The 21,588-nt window shown below is 42.6% G+C and overlaps 1 protein-coding gene across 4 annotated transcripts in view; it reads right to left on the bottom strand.

Moving 5' to 3' along the window:
• The window catches only part of EPHA3 (EPH receptor A3), a 309,035-nt gene that overhangs the window by 27,157 nt on the left and 260,290 nt on the right, over positions 1–21,588 (bottom strand). For all 4 annotated transcript variants that reach the window (XM_053308876.1, XM_053308875.1, XM_053308878.1 and 1 more), the window contains 4 exons: positions 20,316–20,501; positions 7,634–7,695; positions 4,320–4,529; positions 2,527–2,676 (listed from right to left, as the gene is read on the bottom strand). In XM_053308876.1, the coding sequence (XP_053164851.1) occupies positions 2,527–2,676; positions 4,320–4,529; positions 7,634–7,695; positions 20,316–20,501 (608 nt within the window). The remainder of the gene's footprint in view (positions 1–2,526; positions 2,677–4,319; positions 4,530–7,633; positions 7,696–20,315; positions 20,502–21,588) is intronic.

The raw sequence follows: 21,588 nt of genomic DNA, 5'->3' as shown, positions 1-21,588 counted from the left end.
AGAGGGTTAGGCGGGCGCTGAGCGGAGGGATCTGCGAGGATCCTGCTGCTTCTCATGACCAGCTTAACCCTGGCTGGGCTGCCCCATGCTGGATTAGGCTGGTTGTAAGAACAGTCTCGCTGTGGGGATCATATCTCACTGGAAAATTCACGCAGCAGTGAATTGTACTGTTTGTGTTTCAATTATTTAGCGTGGGCAAGTTATGTTACCACTATGTTACTCTTTGACAAAGTTAATGTTAGGTCTTTCCTATGTTGTTCAGGTATACAAGTGTTTTATTTATTTATTTATTGTTTATTCAATTTCTATACCATCCTTCCAAAAATGGCTCAGGGTGGTTTACACAGAGAAATAACAAACAAATAAGATGGGTCCCTGTCCCCAAAGGACTCACAATCTAAAAATAAACCATAAGATAGACACCAGCAAGAGTCACTGGAGGTACTGTGCTGGGGGTGTTTTTAATATTTTAATAAGTCTTTTCATTTTTAAAAGTGAAGGGATACATTATGCTCTGAAATTGTTTCTGTACTAATAATGCCAAAACACTGGAGAATGACATGTATCCCCAGTGCCGCCTTTGTTTTATTCCTTCCCACAAACAATTGAATAGTTGGCATGGTATTGATTTGTGTGTGTGTGTGTGTGTGTGCACGCGCACTTAATGCAACCCACAAGTGTTTAAAGTGTTTTGGCAACTCAGGGTCCTTGTTACCTCAATACCACATTGAAAAAGCACATTTGTAGATTCCCTGGGGTACAATTTGCCCCCCAAACCATTTGTAGATATGCTTGAGAAGAGTTGGTACTTAACCTATTAATAATCTAGGAAAGTTCTTATGTGTAGCAACTATACTCTGTTCTCACAAAACATGGAAGGATCTAAATATATATGGATATAAAGAATGAAGAGCAGAAGGTCCTTCCAAGTTCCCTCCCTGGCATCTCCAAGATAGCGTGGAGAGAGATTCCTGCCTGCAACTTTGGAGAAGCCATTGCCAGTCTGTGTAGACAATACTGAGCTAAATGGACCTATGGTCTGACTCAGTAAATGGCAGCTTCCTATGTTCCTAATGGTTATAGTATTATGACTACATTTTGTGAGGTCTCTCTGACCCCTGCTGCCATAAGTGCATAGTTCCTTCAGTTGACATGGTGTTAAACAGGGGCTGTTGATACACCAATATCCATATTAATAAAAAGGACAATTTTAGATAATGGGATCTTCAGACAGAGGGCAGTAAAAACACATAAACAATAAATAAATACATACATGGTGGATTATGGTGGTGGATGAAACACCATAGGTACTTAACCCTGTTAAAGTTGATCCTGACTTGGAGCTACTGAACACAATGTTCTATGATTTTTTTAACCTTCTTAAATGGGGTACAATTGACCCAATTTTTGACCAAGAGTTTATAAACCAGCTTCAAAACCTGCTTTAAAGCTAACCATGGTTACTGTTTACACTGGTGCAGACACAACTAAATAATGGTTAATGCTGAAAAGAGAAGATGCAGTATTCACAAAGAAGATGGGTGAGTTAGAGAGCACATGAACCCATGCCATAGTGCATGATGGTTAAGAGATTGGGAAATGTTATATGTAGCTAAGTGTAGAAAGTTGGTGTATGTAGTGCCAAAGAGAAAGAACTTCCCCAGTTTGTAAGTAGTCTCTGCCATGAATTAATTAGTAAAACCTCTTCCTCTAGGCCTCAGCTGCAAAGGGGGAGATAATAATACTATCCCTATTTGTCAGTTAAGTAGCAAAAAGTGCCTGGTTACATTTGCTGTTGTGTGTTTTGTTAGCTGCTCAGAAAGTAGTTTACAAAATTTATTCTCATTTGTGATATACATTTAGGACTGGTGGGACTCTGCAGCTTGTAATTGGCACATGAAGAATAAATCTACGTTAAGTAAACCAAGTGAACAATATTGTACATTAAAGAGAAAGGCTTGAAGAAATGCATATTCCTAAGAGACATTAAAAATGGCCAATTGGTTTAACTTACTGAAGTTGGGCAGCAATAAATTTAATGCTGTCTAAATGAACCTCTATGTAGAAGCTTTCTAAACAAATCAGTCACTTCATGTTATCTGTCTGCCTCATTTGAAGGCATTTGCTTCATTAAAATCTTATTTTCAAATGCTCTCTTTCTCTTTGCGTGCAGTTAACTAGTATACACACAGAAAGGCTCTCTCTAGTCAAACAGGTTCAGAAGACATTTAATAAGGTTCTAGAAAAGTTATCTAATGGTCTACCAAACATAAAAGAGTTTATGATCTTTCCTCTGGGTTATCCAAATCATTTTTTAAAAATTCAACAGTTCCTTAGAAAATGTTTTTAAATGGCACAAGATTTTTGAAGAAAAGGTTTTAAAGCTTTGGTTTGTGCCTGTGAAATGTTAGTGGGGTGTGTGTGTGTGGAGAGAGAGAGAGAGAGAGAGAGAGTGAGAGAGAGAGAGTGAGAGAGTTCATACTGTACTTCCTTTCACAGCTTGAGAACATCATTCATTGTACTCACATCTTGATTGGACATCTCCCAATATGGTCTCTCTCCATAAGACATCACCTCCCAAAGAACAATTCCATAGCTCCATGCATCACTGGCTGATGTAAATTTGCGGTAAGCAATGGCTTCTGGTGATGTCCATCGGATTGGAATCTTTCCCCCCTGCAAGCAGAAAGCATCATATATATCATAAGCATGAAGTAAAATCTATGGAATACATTCGAGTCAAAAATCCAAAAACATCAAATGTTGCTGTCCTTTGGAAAATGAGACTTATTTTGCCATGTTCTACTGAAATGCTGTGCTGGACTTAGGTCTTGAGATAAGTAAACAAGGGCTGCTTCAAACACAACAATTTTGCTTCACATGTATTGCTTCCATGTAGGAATACAGTAAATGCATTTTGTGTCCATACGGACAAAAGTACATGTCTGTCCAGAGGGGTAAGCAAGCAAGACAGCTGCCTATAGGTGCAACGAATGACAATTTTAAGAGCCCTTTCTCACGATCCGTGAGAAGAGCTCGAAGGGGTGAGGGGAGGAAGAATTTACCTCCCCTGCAGATGATCATCTTCTTGTTGATGGGCTACTGGATCGGCCACCCAGACAATTGATGGTTTCTTCCAGTAGCTCCAAGGACTGGGGAGCTGGCACGTGTCACCCTGCATCGCCCTGCCCCCCCCTCGGAACTCCCGCAAGTGTGTGGTGCATTATGGGGATCCCTCCGCCCATCCCCAAAGCCAGCTGGGAGCCCCACTGGGGCAGGCAGGCAATCAGTAAAATGGGGTTAGGAGAGCAATCAGTCTTCTAACCCTGTTTAAGAGGGTGGCTCTAGAGGCAGGTTTGCCACCGAGGCACCACCGGGATCGGGCACAATCCTGGCAGTACACACACAGTACACTTCCTTAGCCTCGTTTTGCCTACGTGTGTGAATGGCTTCAAAATGTTATACTTTATAAACATATATTTAATATCAGAAAACTCCTCCCTCTGTAAAATACTTCTAATTACAGGTGTTAAAATGAAGGCCCAAAGCCTTATAGTGGGCAGTATCACATGGGATATTTGGCGATTTGCAGTGAAGAGTAGGGAGGGGTTATCTGAACTATTACAAAAGGCGCACCAGCACAGCTACAGTGCAAAACAAGAATCCCACCCTTCTTTCTATAGAAATTCATGAATCCTACAGCATGGAATATATGCGGAATCTGATGGCTTCTCAAAATCTAGAAATATGTTGCTTATGGCAGGAAGGGATAGAAGGACCCTGTTATGTATAGGGTTGATTCACACAATCACCCAACAGTAAGTAAGATGGGAACCGGAGGTTTCCAGGACTTTTGCACTCCTGGCAGGCATGTGCACTCTGATCCCACCAGCCTCCAGTTCCTGCACCATTTGCTGACTTCTACCTGGCTTTCTCTTGAGATTCTCCACTGAACCAGTTGGGAAGAGAATCACCCATCATGTCAATGATGAATTGGACAAATGGCACAGGAACTGCTTCTGAGAAGAAAAATTGTGTACTTCATATTTTTATTGGGGGCATAATTTCCAAACTTTGCCTAGCGCACACAAATGTTTTGTACAGTTCTGCATATGTCCCACTGTATTGGTTAGTGATTCTGTGTCTAGAAGACCTCAGCATAAAAATCCATTTTTCTCTCCCCCCACATTTTGTGAATGAGCACAGAATGATCAAATGATCCATGTTATATGGTCTATGTCTCCATGTTATCTTTGACTCTCAGACATCTCTGGCTTCATAGTAATAATTCATAGTAATCATTCATAGACTAAACGCACCCTTGTTGTGTAAGCAGCTTCTGGGTCATCCTCCAAAACACGGGAAAGACCAAAGTCTGAGACTTTGCATACCAGGTTGCTGTTGATGAGGATGTTGCGGGCAGCCAGGTCACGATGGACATAACCCATATCTGACAAGTATTTCATGCCAGATGCAATTCCACGAAGCATTCCCACTAACTGGATGACTGTGAACTGAGCATCATGTTTCTGTAAAAAAATTTACGACAGGCCATTCAATTCTTCAACATTCATGGGGCCTGTTTCCAGGAATTCTATGAATGGGAACTTGCTTTGTCAAAAATATTCTGCCAAAACGCACTACTTAAATGACAATAAAGCTGCCACTTGTACTGCCAAGTGAGATATGGATAATCTCATTTGTCATTTTATTTTTTTATTTTACTTAAGCACAGCTTTTACACAAAGCCAAACGGTATGTATCTCTCTAGGGAGGGATTAAAACTATTTTTCCAACTGCATGTGGGTGCCAAAATTTCTGGAAAACCTTATGCTCAACCTCCTGATCCTTCTCCCAAATTACATGGATACTCAGGAAGGCTGATAAAGTCAGTTACATATATAATAGATTCAAATTGGCACATCCTACCTAAACATGATCTGTGACTTAATATTAATTTCCACTGTATGAGTAATATAATTTCATTCTTTTGCTTTTGCAAAACACAACATCTGCATATCCTTCCTGTGTCATAGAGCAGGTCTGTATGTTTTGTGGAACACCAAACCAAACAGAGCCCAACAGCCTATGCTGTGGCTTTCTAGGAGTGCTATAAAATTGTTGTATACTTCAGAGTGCGAAAACAGTGTGGGGAGGGGACAGGATGGAGGCTATCATGCACCAGCAGACCAAAATACGTGTCTGGTGGTGGACTGTGTTTGGCTTGATGGTTGCAAGCTTTGCGAAGCATGAACTTCGAGGTATGTCGGAGAACTGCGGCTATTTACTGAATACTGCTGGCCTATTTATGTGGCCATGTTTTCCCTGTCATGACTGCAACTGATGTGTAATCAGAGGACCTGTCATGGATAGAATCTTTTCATATGCTGAAAACAGTACATGATTTGGCAGTGTGAAGGAAGCTGGGAGATAATAAGCTTATTGCAATTACATTTTATAAGAGCTAAATTGCCCTAAAATTAGCCTTTAAAGGTCAATTACTAATCTCTGACATACAGTTGCAAGATGATAGAAATGATACTGCTCTGTTGAGCAGTTTCTGGAAGAATCCATTGAGACGAAAAGAGGGAAATTTTATCTCTAAAACAGAGGACAGTCAATATTTTGGAAAAGAGAGTGGGAATATGTAATGAGAATTGAAAAATGACCTAAAAGTGACTAATGGAATTAATTTTTAAAACAATAACAACAAAAACAATAATGTTGTGGTTGTTATAAAATAAAATCAGTGCTTTTCAGTAATGAAAAAGGAATGGACTACAGTTGATTGACAACCTATTTCAGCTCTTGATGGTCTGGCATCATTCTTTCAACATGTCAGTTAAATGCTTGTCTTGTACTGACAGTCAACCATTAAGGACCTTTCCCCACTATCATCCTAAGCCAAGCCTGAATTTTAGCATTTGTGCAATAAATCACCAAGTCTATTCAGTGCCAATATTTACAAATAATAGAATGTTAAAACCAAAATAGTTTTGCTTTTAGGTGAACAGTCATGTTTTTTAAAAAACCAAACCAAACCATTCTAGATGAATGCCAGCTCAGGATTTATCATTTCAGCTTATGTTAGATTGATAATATAAATATTACTACTACTGCTGCAGCAGCTGCTGCTGCTGCTACTAGAGCTTGGCCCATGATTCTATTTCTATGTCCTCAGCACCTACTCCTTATGCAAGGACAGTGGACTTTCTGGTATGAAATTATGCCAGGGGTCTGCAATCTTTCAAAGGAAAAACTTTTTTTTTCATTTCCATCTTTTGAAAAAATATTTCAAGAGGGGTATCACAAGCATATCTGCATAAAATGCACGTGCATGTGCACACAAACACAACTAATTGGTATGAATTATGATAAGAGAAAATGAAAAGAATATGTGGGAGGGGGAATCAAATGCAGAAGGGTCATAATAAGCCCCTTCTATTCCGCTTGTTATTGATTACCAAAAAAGTGTAATAGCTATATACATATTATTTTTGCCATATCAATGAAGAGCTGCATGTATGTACTCAAAGAGCCACATGTAGGAAGCATGGATTGCAGACCCCTGTTAAGCATCACATGGACTTTGAGTCTGTAGGGAGAAGGAGTAGGACCAACTTTGGGATCTGCCTTTGGCTATCACTGCATCTTGGATCAGGGCTTTATTCAGCTCACAGAAGCCATATGCAATGAGCCAGGAGCAAAACAGAAGCACTGTTTTAAGGAAAATTCCCAAGTGTTGAAAGTTTCCCTTCCTGTTATGCAGACAGGGCTTATCCATACTCCCATGCTGATTTTGGTACCACAGAAGGTCTACATTTAGAAGACATCTGCATGTTTTGGACTGAAGTCTATACTTCGGATTTTGCAAATTTTGGAATATTTTGAATAGAAAGGGTGGTGTCAGAAAGAGAGATGTATAAGTTAAGGTTAATAAGGATGTATATGACTGGAAACCTTACTGAAGGCCACGAAGAAGGGGCAGGTAGCTAAAAAGGCAATAGGGCCAACACACTTTGAATACCAGAATATTTTGCATATTTTTCACCTGAATACTTGACAAAGCCCTGAAAGATGCTGTTGGTGGCAAAAGCAGCTGCCCACCGGCTGGTCGAAACTGGGAGACAAACAGGGCCTATAAAGGCAGCAATGGAGTCTTGGACAGAGGTTTCCCGAGGGTCTGGCTTGATAAGCAGGAGGAGGTAGGCTGCATCAAGAATAATGGTTGGGGTGGGGAGGCAATGCTTGTGGTGGGGAAAGAGATGTCCGGCACCATCAGGGACTGGAAACCTCAACAGGCAGCCAAGGGATAGAGATGGTTCACTGTCCAAGAGTGCTCATACTCTAACAACAAGAATGAGAAAACACTAGCAACAACCACTGGGTGGGACACTATGCTGGGCTGAATGAGGACAGTTGCTATCCCCTCTATAAGAGAGTTATAGTTTTTAAAAGTGCCACTTTGCCCAGGTAGTAGGAGTAATTGCCCTCATCTCCTGCTTGTGGACTTCCCAGGAGCATCTGGTTAGCCACTGTGGGAAAGTGCTAGATAAGAGAGGCCCTTGGACTGATCCAGCAGGGCTTTTATTGTGGTCTTATGTCATCACTATGAAATCAACAGGGTACTTACTCTCAGGAAGCTATCCAAAGAGCCATTTTCCATATACTCTGTAACAATCATGACAGGTTTACCTGGAAATATATTAAATGTAAGCAGTCAATCCCTTATAGACAGGAGTGTTTCCAGAAAGTAGTAAATCAAACTAGTGAAGGATTAACCATTTTACTGATCAAAACAGACAACACATAGCAGAAAATGTTCATCCGTGGTCCAACACCGCAGACCACACCAATGTAAGGAAAGGTGGCACAGCATGTTGTGGACAAATAATGGCAAGGCAGTTACATGGCAGAACACGATCCAGTTCCCCTATGACTAATTAGCCAATATCTAATGATCTAGCTTTAATTATCACAAGTGTTAAGTAGTTCAGGAATACTATGCTGTACCCAGTACCGTAACGAGCCTTCCACTACTGAATGGCAGTTGGACACAGTTCTTTGATGTGTCCACAGAGTCCTTTGTGAAGAAACACAGCCATGCTTATGCTTGAATGACTCGTTACAAAGCTCAATCTTTCAAATCTTTCTAGTCAGGTCTGACATGAGTTATGGCCTGGGAACTTGAAAGTCACCCCCCCACACACACCCCAGCCGATAATCTATTCAGCAACTGCATTAACTCTTTAGGGATAAAGCTCTCCTCTCCCATTGCTTTCAATTCATAATCAATACATACACCAAAATAATAATAACAATAACAATAGTATAGTGTAGCTGTAAAGAATTCATCAGGAACCATAATTGTGCTTGTATTGTACTGTGGGACTCCTTTTGTGGCAATCTGTATGATTCTAATTTTATGAATGCCTTTAAGACTATTTGGTTCAAGGTATCCCTTGCTGATACAGAACTATAGTCAACAATTAAAACCTGAATTCAAAAACTGTTGCATCTATAGTGTGCCAAAAATAAATTTAGCATATTTCAGAAGCTGTGTATAATACAAGAAGTTTTCAAGTCATGCATTTTCACTCTCCGTGTCAGTTTTCTTCTGGTAAATTTTATTTTCTTATTAAAAGAATTCAGACATAGAGGCCCACATACTGCACGGTGAATTTCCAATCCAAGTGAGGCACCTGCTTGCTGCTTCTGAGTCACTTCACTCTACATCCTGCTGCACTGTTTGCAGAGGTGGGGCCTGCTAGTTGGCTACTAAGGAGTGTGTCATCACACTTGTGCTAGTATGCCCAACATTCCCAATGAGAGTAGCATTGCAAGGGCAATGAAGCACTTAATAGGCATGGAAGAGCCCTGTCTTTGCAAACCGTGCCTGTCCCTTGGATCAGCAGCTTGCTGTGCAGTGTGGGAGCCAGAGTTGGAGATTTCAGAATACAGGGGTCATACATAGAATTGCTCTCATAATACTGCCCCACCCCCAGTTTCCTATTCTGTATGTACTATATTATTCTTGTTAAGATAACAGACAGGTTTAGGCCTTAGAGAAGATTATTTTACAGATTTGCTGAATGTACATTAAGTTCACCAACAATTCTGTTTGCAACCTGATACAGGGACATACCAGCCATTACATAAAGTGCCTAACTGTTTAGCTAGGGATTTATTCTAAAGTGAAAATAGCAGCTGAATTGGGGGATCGATCTAGATCAAAACTACGGCATAAAAGGTAGGAGATGTTTAATTCTTACTTCTATATGCCATTTCCCTGCTGAACCTCTCCCGATGCCCCACTGCAGGTGCTATAGGGTCCTGAAGGTGGCATTGCAGCTAACGAAGAAAGGTGCACTGAATCCCTCAGAGTTAGCTAATGACAGACCTGTTTCTAATCTTCCATGGTTGGGCAGGGTGACTGAACGGGTGGTGGCCGCTCAGCTCCAGGAAGTTTTGGATGATGTAGATTATCTAGACTCATTTCAAACTGGCTTTTGTGTGGGCTGTGGGGTTGAGACTGCCTTGGTTGGCCCGATGGATGATCTCCAACTGGTTATTGACAGAGGAAGTGTGACTCTGCTGATCCTGTTGGAGCTCTTTGCAGCTTTCAATACCATTGACCATGGTATCCTTCTGGACCACTTGAGGGAGGTGGGATTGGGTGGCACTATTTTACAGTGGTTATACTCCTACCTCTCTAGATTCCAGATGGTGTCGCTTGGAGACTTAGTTCTTCTAAGCGAGAACTGAAGTGTGGAGTTCCACAAGGCTCCATACTGTCTCCAGTGTTCTTTAACATCTACATGAAACCTCTGAGAGAGATCATCAGGAGTAGGGATGTGTGAATCAATTTGGGTACAAAATGATTTGTACCCAAATCTAGCTGAATCGGGTGATTCATAGACAGAAAAAATAAACTCTGTGCTCAACTGCCCAGATTTGGGTACAAAACAAATCACCCCAGATTTGGACCCCCCAAAATTGGGTATTCTGACCTCCATTTTGTGGCCAAAGTGGGTTGGGTGGTAGTGCCCAATGGGTGGAAGCTACCACTCAAATTTCAAAGAAATTGGGCAAAGGGGTGATTTTAAAAAACTTTTTGAAGTTGGCACATCTTTAAGCTTTTCCCCAAAGGGAATAATGGGGATTTCAGCAGCCTTATAGTTCCACATGGGGGGCACCAGGGTGGCCCAGATCGGGTTGTGGTGGGTGGTAGTGCCCAATGGGTGCAAGGATGCTACCACCCAGATTTCAAAGAAATTGGGCAAAGTGGTGATTTTCAAAAGATCTTTGAGGTTTCACATGTCTTTAAGCTTTTTCCTATAGGGAATAATGGGGATTCCACCAGCATTAGCTATAACTCCCCAGTGGGGGGGGGGGACCAGAGTGGCCCAGAGTGGGTTGTGGTGGGTAGCAGTGCCCAATGGGTGTAAGGAAGCTACCACCCAGATTTCAAGGAAATTGGGGAAAGGGGTGTTTTTAATTTTTTTTTTTAAAGTTGGCATGTGTTTGTGGCAGATTTGGGGCAGAAAAGGGGTTTTGGGGGCAGAGGAGTGGGTCAGGTGGTAGTGCCCCAATGGGTGCCTGCTACCACCCAGATTTCAAATAAATTGGTGAAAGGGGTGACTTTTAAAAGTGTACATGTCTTTAAGCTTTCCCCCCATAGGGAATACTGGGGATTTCAGCAGCCCCATAACTCCATTTGGGGGGCACCAGGGTGGCCCAGAGCGAGTTGTGGTGTAGTGCACATAGGGTGCCAACCACCTCAGAATGACAAGCCCATGGGGCACTGGGTTTTGTTGTTTTCAATGTCTGAGGTGTTCTTCTGAGAGTAGATTCTCTGGTAGGAAACGAGAGAATCCACTCTCATTTCCTACCAGAGGATCTACTCTCAGAACACCTCAGACACTGAAAACAACAAAGCCCAGTGCCCCATGTGCTTGTGGCTTTGGGGATGGTTGGCACCCTATGTGCACTACACCACACTAAATGCCTGCCTGGAGGCAGTAATGGGCTGGATCAGGGATAACAAACTGAAGTTGAATCCAAATAAGATGGAGGTACTGACTGTGGGGAGTCAGGACCCGAGAGATGGTTTAGATCTTTCTATTTTTTGGATGGGGTTACACTCCCCCTGAAAGATCCGGTATGTGACTTGGGAGTGCTCCAGGACACAAAGCAAGCCCTGGTTTCTCAGCCTGAGGCAATGGCCAGGAGCTCTTTTGATCAGCTTCGGCTGATACATCAGCTCTGTCCATTTCTAGAGGTGGATGAACTTAGAACAGTGGTACATATGCAGATAAACCTCCAGGCTTGACTACTGTATTGCACTCTACGTGGGGCTGCCATTGTACGTAGTCTGGAAACTACCATTGGTATAGAATGTGGCAGCCAGATTGTCCTCTGGAACAACATGAAGGGAACACATAACATTGATTGTGAAAGAACTGTATTTGCTGCCGATATGTTTCAGGTGAAATACGAAGTGCTGGTTATCCTATATAATAAAACGCTAGGGGGGCCTGCGTCCCTAAGGTACCTGTGTCCGTGTCTCTGGGAGGTGTTCTGCGCATGCGTGGCGTGCACAGCCTCTCATTGGCTGAGCAGGAGCGGAAGGTTCGTTGCGGCAGTGGCGGCCATGGAGCTGGTGGGCCTGGCCCGGCAGCAACGGGGAGAGGCAGAGGAGCCGAGGCGCTGGGCCGGGCGAGGCACGGAGGCGGCGGGCCTGGGAGGCGGTGGGCCCGGCCAGAGCCACGGGTGAGGCCGGAAGAGGCGGTGGGCCCAGCCGGGAGGAGGCGGGGGGAGAGTCCGGAGAAGGCGGCAGGCCCGGGGGAAGCGGGCCCGGGGGGAAGCTGGCCCGCGGCGGGAACCACCCAGTGCCGCTGCCACCGCCTCCAGTTGCCGGAGGAGGTGAGGCGGGGGCGCGGGTGGCAATGGTTCTTCTAGCGCCCGTTATTGTAACTGGACTAATGTGACTAGTTACTTATAAAGCCCTTAACGGCTTGGGTCCAAGCTATTTAAGAGAGCTTCTCCTTTGTCATAATCCCTGCAGCCACTTGTTACAATCTTCTGGAGAGGTCCGGTTACAGTTGCCACCAGCTCGTTTGGTGGCAACCCAGGACCAGGTTTTCTCTGTGGCTGCCCCAGGACTTTGGAATATGCTCTCTGCTGAAATAAGAGCATCTCCTTCTCTTTTTGTTTTCAGGAAGACTCTCAAGATTCTCTTTTTCTTGCAGGCTTTTAATTAGAATTAATTTTAATAATTTGTTTTAACAACCGTTTTATGCTATTTTTATTGTATCATGTATTTTAATCTGTGTTGACTTTTAAATATTTTAAATTTTGTACACTGCCTAGAGATGTACATATCAGGTGATATCAAAACATGATAATATATAAATAAAAGACACCTCATGTATCCATAGGAGCTTATGGAGGGATGAATCCTGGGTAAGAAAATGGCACAGAAGTAACAGTTAGACACCCCATCCTCTACTTCAGTGCCACAGTACTAATCAGACACTTGTAAAGTAGTGAAGCTGTTCTCATGAGCATCCAAGATCAGGCTAGGGTAACTAAGCCTAGATTTGGCTGCCCAAGGGTACCCGCAGGAGCTGGCAGCACCTCGACGGCAAACTTGGTTAAGGGAGTGAGCACTCCCATGCTGCATTTACTTTACTGTGCGTCAGCAACGGCTGCTTTCAGCCGGTGCTGACACACTGACAGAATCCTCTCAATGCACCATGCACTTGCACATTGCATTGTGGGATTTCCAGGGTCTGGGACTTGTCATTCCAACCCCTGTGCTGCAAGCACACAGCACTGCTCGTTGGGAGTGCATTTTGCACTCCCAATGGGAGTACTAGGTTGTCTGGGGGATATGTTTACCAAGCCTTCCTGCCCACCCACCCCACTCAGGCATGAGAATGATCTCAAAATGTTTACTTAAAAAAATTAAATAATTACATAAATAAATAAGTGTACTTCTACTTACATAAAATTAGTTAGCAATAACCCTAAAAGCTATTTTGTTAGGAATCTCCATAGAATCTTAGCATGTTTCAAGACTTTCAATTAAAAAAAAATGAGCAGACCATTATAAATTTGCTTGTGTAAAATGTCTGTGTGATGAACTCATGTTCCAATGTAATTAAAAGCACTGTATTAAAAGTTGCCCGATTACAATATGAATCTTGGGGTATTAATACATACAAGAAGTATAAAATTAGTACAGAAGGAAAAAATTTTCATGTCACTCAACAAAATTTCCCTGACTTGTTTTTCCTTTTCTGGACACAATTTTCACTAACGTTGTGGAAATGTATGTGCAATCAGAAACATATGCTCCAAAACAAACCTACATGTTTTAAAAAGAATATTCTATGTTCATTTATCAAAATGCAGCCATTTACATGATAACAACTTGTGTCAACAGTGTTCCTGAAATTTATTATACTAAAATGCTACAAATTGCTGTAAATTATTAGTAAACTAAGCAGAACATGTGTGTTGGCTATTAGGACAGCTGCTTATAGGGCACCCTGGAGACCAGTGTGGAAGGAAAGTTCAGTGCAGAAATAAATATGAAACAGGGGAATAATTCAGTGTTGGAAGAAAAGACTGAAGTCTTATTTAGCGCCTGTGTACCTTATCACATCTCTAGCGAGTAATAACCTACACTGCCCCACAATAGCACATATGCCTCTGGTTTCAAGAAGGATCTCAGAAATGTCTGACATTCATGTTGTTAAGAATCACCCCATAAGAACATATCAGCATGAACAGTCAGTTCATTTGTGAGAGCCATCCATCAAAATTTGGTTTGCCATGTACAGGTCCCATTGCCTATTTATCATTTGTTGTGTATATTGGAAGGTATGCTTGGCAAATTCCTTTCAGAAAGAACACCCATGGATAATATACACTTTTTCCTATGTTCTTGAAACATGTCCAGCCTACCTTTAAGTACTGCGTAATTACTAGTAAAAGTATCATTCCAAAACACTGGTGAATGTGCCACTATAAAATATAGTGGATGGAAAAGTCTATTGAGTTTTGCAATCCCTGTCCTAATGCAAAACAGATGATTGATTTGCTGGCCCAGGACTGATGAGAATAATTATAGTGATCATGTCAATAGAAGCAGAAAGTATCTTGATTATTACTATTTTTTAATTTTGTCTCATAGGAATCTATTTCTTAAGCTTTATACTCTAAACAAATCTGTAACTTGTAACGTGCTTAAGCATTTTGTGGTAGTAAACATCAGGCAGTGATTGGGTGCGCTGCTATAATATCACTGCAGTGCTCATGAACATTCTATCTGCGGATGGAATGAAACTGTGAAAAACAGAATATTTATTAAAAGTTTGACTGAGGGGAAAACCTCTTTCTGCAGCCTACTGACAAGAGGAGTTAGAGGAATAGGTAGGGAAACTAATGATGAGAAATCAAATGGGAGGAGGCCATGGGGGAATGACGTCACAACTGAAGGGGGCCACCACATCACCATGGACGAAAAGAAAAAAGAAAAGACATTGACACAGGATGAAATGAGCAGGAAGGAAGGATTTCATTAATACTTAGCCTCCAGATCTCTTAAGAGTTTTAAAAAGAGCCTGGTTAAGAAAGCTAGGTGACAGAGAGTCCTGGAATACCACTGCTTAAGGAAGGAGTCAAATTTTGCAGTGGGCTGGGAACAGGAACTGGAAGATATAATAGAGAAGAGGAGAAGGAGAACAATGGACAGAAAAGACTAAAGGAATGTTCATACAACTTAAAGGTAAAGTGGGCCCTCGAGTCGGTGTTGACTCCTGGTGCCCACAGAGCCCTTTGGTTTTTCGTTGGTAGAATACAGGAGGAGTTTACTTTGCCATCTCCCATGCAGTACGAGACGATGCCTTTAAGCGTCTTCCTAAATTGCTGCTGCCCGATATAGGTATTCCCATGGTCTGGGAAACATACCAGTGGGGATTCGAACTGGCAACCTCATGCTTGCTAGGCAAGTCATTTCCCGCTGTGCCATTAGGTGGCTTCATACACCTTATCTGTGTACAATTAACATGTGAATGGGAGAGTAGGATCATGGTTGCCATCCCTGCTCTTACCACATGCCTCAATCACCATATGCTCTGTGTGCACAGTGACTATACATGTACAAGATCTATATGGGTAGCCTCTGTATGTGCAGTTTGGGATCCTGCAAAATGCAAAGTGTTATTCTCCCCTTTTCATGCATTAATTGTATGTGGATATTTTGTGTGAACAGCCAGGAAAAGATAGGGCAATGAAAAGGGAAGGGGCTTTAGAAAAGGTTACACAGGGCCTAAGGACAGGAGAAGCTATACCTTTCTGGGAACAAAGGGGTGACTGGAGAGACAGGAATGCTGGCTAAGTGACAGAAGCAAAACAGAATTAGTGCAGCTCAAAAAGAAGAGATCTGAAGTAATGAATGGACTTGAAAGGGGCCAAGGAGAAAGGGGAGTGGTTTCCAACAGAAATGGAAGAGAAGTGGAGTAGCTCTCCAATAGATACTAGGGTATGAAGGAATGTGGCAACAGTTTTCTACCAAGTGGAAATTCTATCAAAATTTCAAGTTTTACAGAGTTCTCCCAATGAAAACCTGGAATCTTTTCCAAATGTCAGTGGTTCCACTCAAGGAAAACCTGAAATTTCCTCCAAATGTCACGGCTCCTCCCTAGGAGACCTTTCAGAGAATTTTCTCCACATCCACTGCTATCCTTAATGGCATGAGGTAGAAGACAAGGCGGCCATAATTAAAGGCATATAAGTAACAACAGAAGAAGCTGGCTCTATTACACCCACTCAATAAGAAAAAACAACTTCACTTGCTACACTGACAAAATTGTAAGCTCAATTTAAAGAAGGCTGTCTTTCCAAGGTTTTGTACTAGCTAATATCACTAAACAGCAGCAGTACATTCCAGACTAAAAAAAGTGTTGTTAGTATGGAAGCAATGTATCTAAACAGGATTGGTTATAACTTTAATAAAATGTTTTCAAACCTTTTGCTTTTCAGAGTTTTAACTTTTCAAATTACATTACTCCCCACATGAAAATAGCTGTAAGTGATCCAATTTTCTGCTATAAACAGATCAACACTGTACCTAGTCAAAACCTTCTGTCTTTAACTTTTGTTATGACTTTTCAAATGCATATTGAATACTGGGCAATACATATAAAATTAAGCTGTTAACACAGGTCAATTATTGCCACATGATTTTTGCTGCTTGATTGTGGCTATTCAAATATCTGCCAGATGCTGACACCATGAGGTAATGTGTAGTATGGTTTTATAAGTGCAGCCAGAATGCCTGCAGCTGTTTATGTGCAATCAATTTCAACATATAATTCAGTATTTTCTAATCTTAAATGACAACTGTAAAGCATTATCATCTTTGTCACCACAGGAGGGGGCATGAGTGCATGGAATTCTCAAAAGCTGTAACGTCTAGAAGAGATTTATGGCATGACTGTTAGTTTCTCTCGTATATATGTTACTACTCTTCAGAGTTGAAAAATGATGGACTGAAAGTTTGGACTGAAAGTTAACGTTGCTTCCACATGAAATAACTAGTGAATGTCTTGATATTCACAAGTCACAGCCCTTTACTAATTAGTAGGACTGTGCAAAGCATCCAAGATTTGTTTCAGAGCTTGCCTTAGTATTTCAGAGGGGGCTCCACTTCAACTCACAGGCCCATGTGTTCTGCAGGTGACCCACCTGTGCTGCTGTGGCACCTAATGAAGTGCTAGAACGGCGTGCACTCTTGCTTTTCCACAAGAGTGCAAATACTTAAAGTAGCACACAGGCACTATGGAAGCACTACTCAGACTGGAAACAAATCGCTTGGCCGTCAACAAGGTATTAGTACTTCCGGAGTGCAGGAGCATTGCTTAAACCATTTGCGCTCTTGGGCAAATGTGCAAGACTGATAGCTCTTCATTAGGAGCCTGCAGCAGCACAGGTGAATTGACACTGTCCATGTTTGGAATATGTGACTCTGCTTTGAGGGGGCCTGTCATGAACCCTAAGCCTGATCCCATGCTACCTGGGTCGGACTGAGGATTCAGTGGAGGAGACAGTCATTAGCCCAAATCTGACTCTCACATGCCAGGGTTTGACATAGAAGACTCTGAGGAGGAAGAGGAGGGGTTTGAGGAGCCTTCATCTCCCAACACCTGTGTCCCCCATACCTGCTGACCCTCTCAATACTCCCCTCTCAACACTCCCCTACTCCCCCTTGTCCTCAGACTCAGAGGATGAAGCAGAGGCGCCAACCTCCACCAGCAGCTACCCAGCCCCCTGCAGCCAGTGCCTGGAATTGAGCAGACCGGCCCTTTAAGATCAAGGACATTCCAGGCTTGGGTGGGCTGCAGCTCTGGCTGCTACTTGCTTCTACTTTTTGTTGAAGCAACTTCATTTGTTGATGTGTTTGGCCGTTCCTGCCTTGGATTCCTTGGCTTCTGACCCCTTGCTTGCTTTTGATCTGACCTTGCCTGCTCCCACTGTTGTGATCCTTGGCTCCTGCCCCCTTGCTTGTTTGACTCTGATCTTGCCTGTTCCTTCTGGACTGATCTTTGGCGTCTGGCCTCTGGCTTGTGACTTTGGCTTGGTCTGCTCCTACAGTGTGTTTCCTGCCACACCTGACTGGCCAGGGATTACAGGGCTGATCTAGTCATTTGAGCCCTATTCAAAGGTTTGCGTTGAACTGGGTTGGAAGCCCTTGAACCTGATCCCACACTCCCCCCGATCCCTGTACAGATTTTGCAGTACGTACTACTACTACTACGACGACGAATTTTTATATACCACTCTTCAACCAAAGTTCTCAAAGCGGTTTACATAGAAAAATAAACAATAAATAAATAATTTAATACCCTGTCCCCCAAAGGGCTTACAATCTAAAAAGAAACAGCCACTTGACAGATGCAGTGCTGGGGTTGGATAGGGCAAATTGCTCTCTTCCTGTTAAACAGAAGAGGATCACCACTTTAAAAGGTGCCTCTTTGCTCATTTAGGAGGGGTTCCGCCTGAGGTGAAGTGCCAAATTCTGCCTTGCCTCACACCCCTAGTAGGGCAGCCTCTTTTCAAAATGAACCCTTGCAAATTTTGAAAGTGATGTGAGGTGTGGAGAGGAGAGAAGGTTGCCAACAGCTTCATCTTCTCTCATCTTGCTTCTTCCAAGTCTGGCAAGAAGTGTGAGAGGCACTCCTTGCAAAGTTTTCAAGAGCCAGATTGGTCCCCAAAACTGTTTTGATGGCAGTCCTTAGTGCATCTTGCCTCCTCAACCCCCAATATCCTGTTGCCTGAGGTGTCTGCCGCATCTTGCCACATGAAAGGACCATTGGGGCTTGTAGGAACTCTGACTTTAGAAACATCATTTTGCTCCCAGCAGCAAGGGAGCAGCAGCTGTGGACATGTCACTTTTAAAAAGACTCCCTTTTGTCTTTTTCCTCCTTTCCTTTTAGAAGCACTCTTGGAGAAGGTGTAGGGTCTTCTGGGTATCACAGTCTGTTCAAGGGCTGTGCAGTAGCCTCTGAAAAGACTACGATACCCAGAAGACCCCGTGCTCCTGTTCTATGAGTATTCATGGAGGGAGGGGGAAGGAATACTTTTAAAAGTGCATGGTTGCAGTTGCTGCTCCCTTGATGCCAGGAGCAAAATGAAGTTTTAAAAGAAAATGCCCCTGTCCATCTAGTACGTACAGGTGCTGGAGTCTAAGGCTTAATCAACCCAATGCATCCAGATCTCATTTGATTCAATTCAGACTGAAACAGGTCAAACTGGATGTGTTTTCATCTAAATCCAATTCAAAGCTTCACATAGCCCTACTAATTATAAGCAATACTAAAACCAGAATGTTCCGAGATCAGGAGCTGATTGCTGTTCAGCAGCACAAAGTCAAATCTGCTCGGACTGCCATTGGCTAGCTGCTCTGAGGTCACAATGGGACTGGACAGCCTGGCTCAGCAGCTGAATGCTAGGCGGAGTGAATATACTGTATCTAGAAATTGCATTCTAAGGTTAAAGAGAAAATTTCCATAAAGCATTTTAATATTGCCTACAGGCTATGGTTTTGAAATTATTCTTGTGGGTGCAAATTGGTTGAGTGGTTTCAGAGTCTTTTAATGAAAAGTCATTGGCCACAGACAGATGGCATTTGCTACTTATGCATATCATTTTCTGCAAGCCAGTTCAAAGATGGAAAAATGATGGTGCATATTTTAAAGCAAGACCTGGCCTTTTTGCAATGGTACTATACATGTCTAGCAATGGAGATGGGGAAAGGGCTTTAAGAGGGCCTTCAGCAGGTGTAAGTTTTGTTTGACAATCTACAGTGACCAACATGATGTGCAACAGTATGGTGTTGCTGCAGCCTGTGTTGGGGCTGTTGTGGACCTGTAAAGCAGCCTCCATGCTATTGAGAATGCATGGGTGCATAAGCAGCAATTGCCGTAATTACTTCCAGTGTGCCAAATGGGAGCAATTGCAGCAGCTCTGCTTGCACAGCTGTGAGGCTGTTCTCATGCACAGCCTAACCCAGGCTAGGGACACCCAGTCCGGATTAAGCTGTGCATGAAGGGCCTAATCCCGGCGGGCCAGCACTGCCTAGCCAAGGTTAATGGAGCAAGCGCTCCCTTACCCCCAGCTACCTGCTCATATATGAGCATGGGCTGCTTCCATCCTGGTCGCGCACAGAGATGGGTGCCTAGAGTGCCATTCTCTTGGGGGAATCCCTTAATGCAGTCTGTATCAAGTGCTGCATTGTGGGCTTCATGGAGGCCGGGACGAGTCCTAGACGCAGATCAATCTGCCCTGCTCTGTGCTTTATGGAACAGGGCTGATCATGTAGAAGCACAGAGCACGCTCCCACTGAGCAACGAAGGATTGTCTAGGGTGGTGGGGAGGCAAGGTTTGGGAAGACTTCTGCCCGCCCGGTATGTCGTGTGAATGGCCCCTGCATGTTCTCAAGGGTATTGGGGCTACCTTATGGGTCCATAACAGCCCAGATATGGTTTGCAACAGCACCATACCACTGCCTATCATGTTGGCCCTATCGTCTTCGTCTTCTTCATAACATATCCTAGTTGTTTGAAAGCAGCAACACTGAAGTATCTCATGAAGGCTTTTCCTTCCATGTAAGATGGCCTTTTACATCTTTTACAGTGTAGCTAATATTTCAGGTTAGAAGCTGACTGATGCAAACTGGCTTCTGAAGGCCCCTTTCAAACAAACTATTCTAGAAAATGGTCTGCTTAATGGTCAATGGTTCTTACTTTTGGTGACGACTCCTTCTAGTCGGATGATGTTGGGGTGGTCAAACTGCCCCATGATGCTCGCCTCTCCTAGAAAATCTCTTCTCTGCTTCTCTGTGTAGCCAACTTTCAGCGTCTTGATTGCTACTGAAATTTCCTTTTTAGAAGGAAGCTTTAGACGACCACTGCATACTTCTCCAAACTCTCCTGTTAAAGAAAATAATGAGAAAGTTGAGGTTTTTAGTTTCACCCAGATCTTATGACAATAAGTCAATTATCTTAGAAAATTGCACCTTTAGTCTCTGCCCTGTAACTTGCTGCCAGGATTTGTGTATTCCTGTTATAAGGGGAATGTTACAGACTTTAGAGGGGCTATTGTGGAATTAAACCTCAATGGTAGTAATGACCTCTACCTGTCTCACAGATGGTTGTCACATGGTAGTTGTTCCACAGGAATGGAGGTTTCAAACAGCCTCTTCAAAGAGTGTTTATGAAGGTTTGTCAATTCTGATTTTACAAGTATTTTGCCAAATAACATTATGCAAAAGCAAATTATACAATCCAGTAGCTACCTTGCCATATGTGATGTCACGTCTTGTCACAATTTCACATAAGTTTTTGAATGCTCACAAAATCTTGGCTAACAGCTCAAGACACTGAAATTGTTCCATTGCCCAAACAGTGGCGGGCAAATACTTGCATAATTACTTTTAATATATTTATTTAATGTATGTATGTATTTTTAAAAGTCTTTAAAAACACATTTCTTCACCCAGGCTTTTAATTAATGTTATTTTAATGGTTTTAATGCTGTTTTAAAATATTATTTTAAAAATTTAAATTGTTGTAATGTGTGTGTTCCCCCCCCCCCATTTTTGTCTTAACGAATGTTTTACTTTGTTTTTATTATGTTGTAAACTGCCCAGAGGCGTAAGTTTTGGGCGGTATAAAAATGTTTTAATACCTTATTAATAATAAATAAATAATAAATATACCACCTGACTCCGAAGTCTTTATAACTCGGTCAACACTGCAGCTCCCTTTCAGGAACTAACTACAGGCCAAGAGATCAGTCACTTTCCTCTAAATTCTGTTCACCTTCAGAGACTGGAAGCTGTGCCATTAGCTGAGATTTCTCTTGTGTTATGTGCTGTAAATGACTATACATGGCTAATTTAGGTGCATAGGTCAAGAAGAACATGAACTATGTGACAATATGACAATTTTTCATTTTGACAAACAGGCACAGAATTTTAACTGACTATTTCAAAAGACAGTGTTTCCTCAAGTCAGC

Source organism: Hemicordylus capensis, chromosome 3 (genome assembly GCF_027244095.1).
Source record: "Hemicordylus capensis ecotype Gifberg chromosome 3, rHemCap1.1.pri, whole genome shotgun sequence".
In the NCBI taxonomy this organism is placed as follows: Eukaryota; Metazoa; Chordata; class Lepidosauria; order Squamata; family Cordylidae; genus Hemicordylus; species Hemicordylus capensis.
Note: the sequence above shows the minus strand (reverse complement) of the source record. Positions and strands in the feature narration are given on the sequence as shown.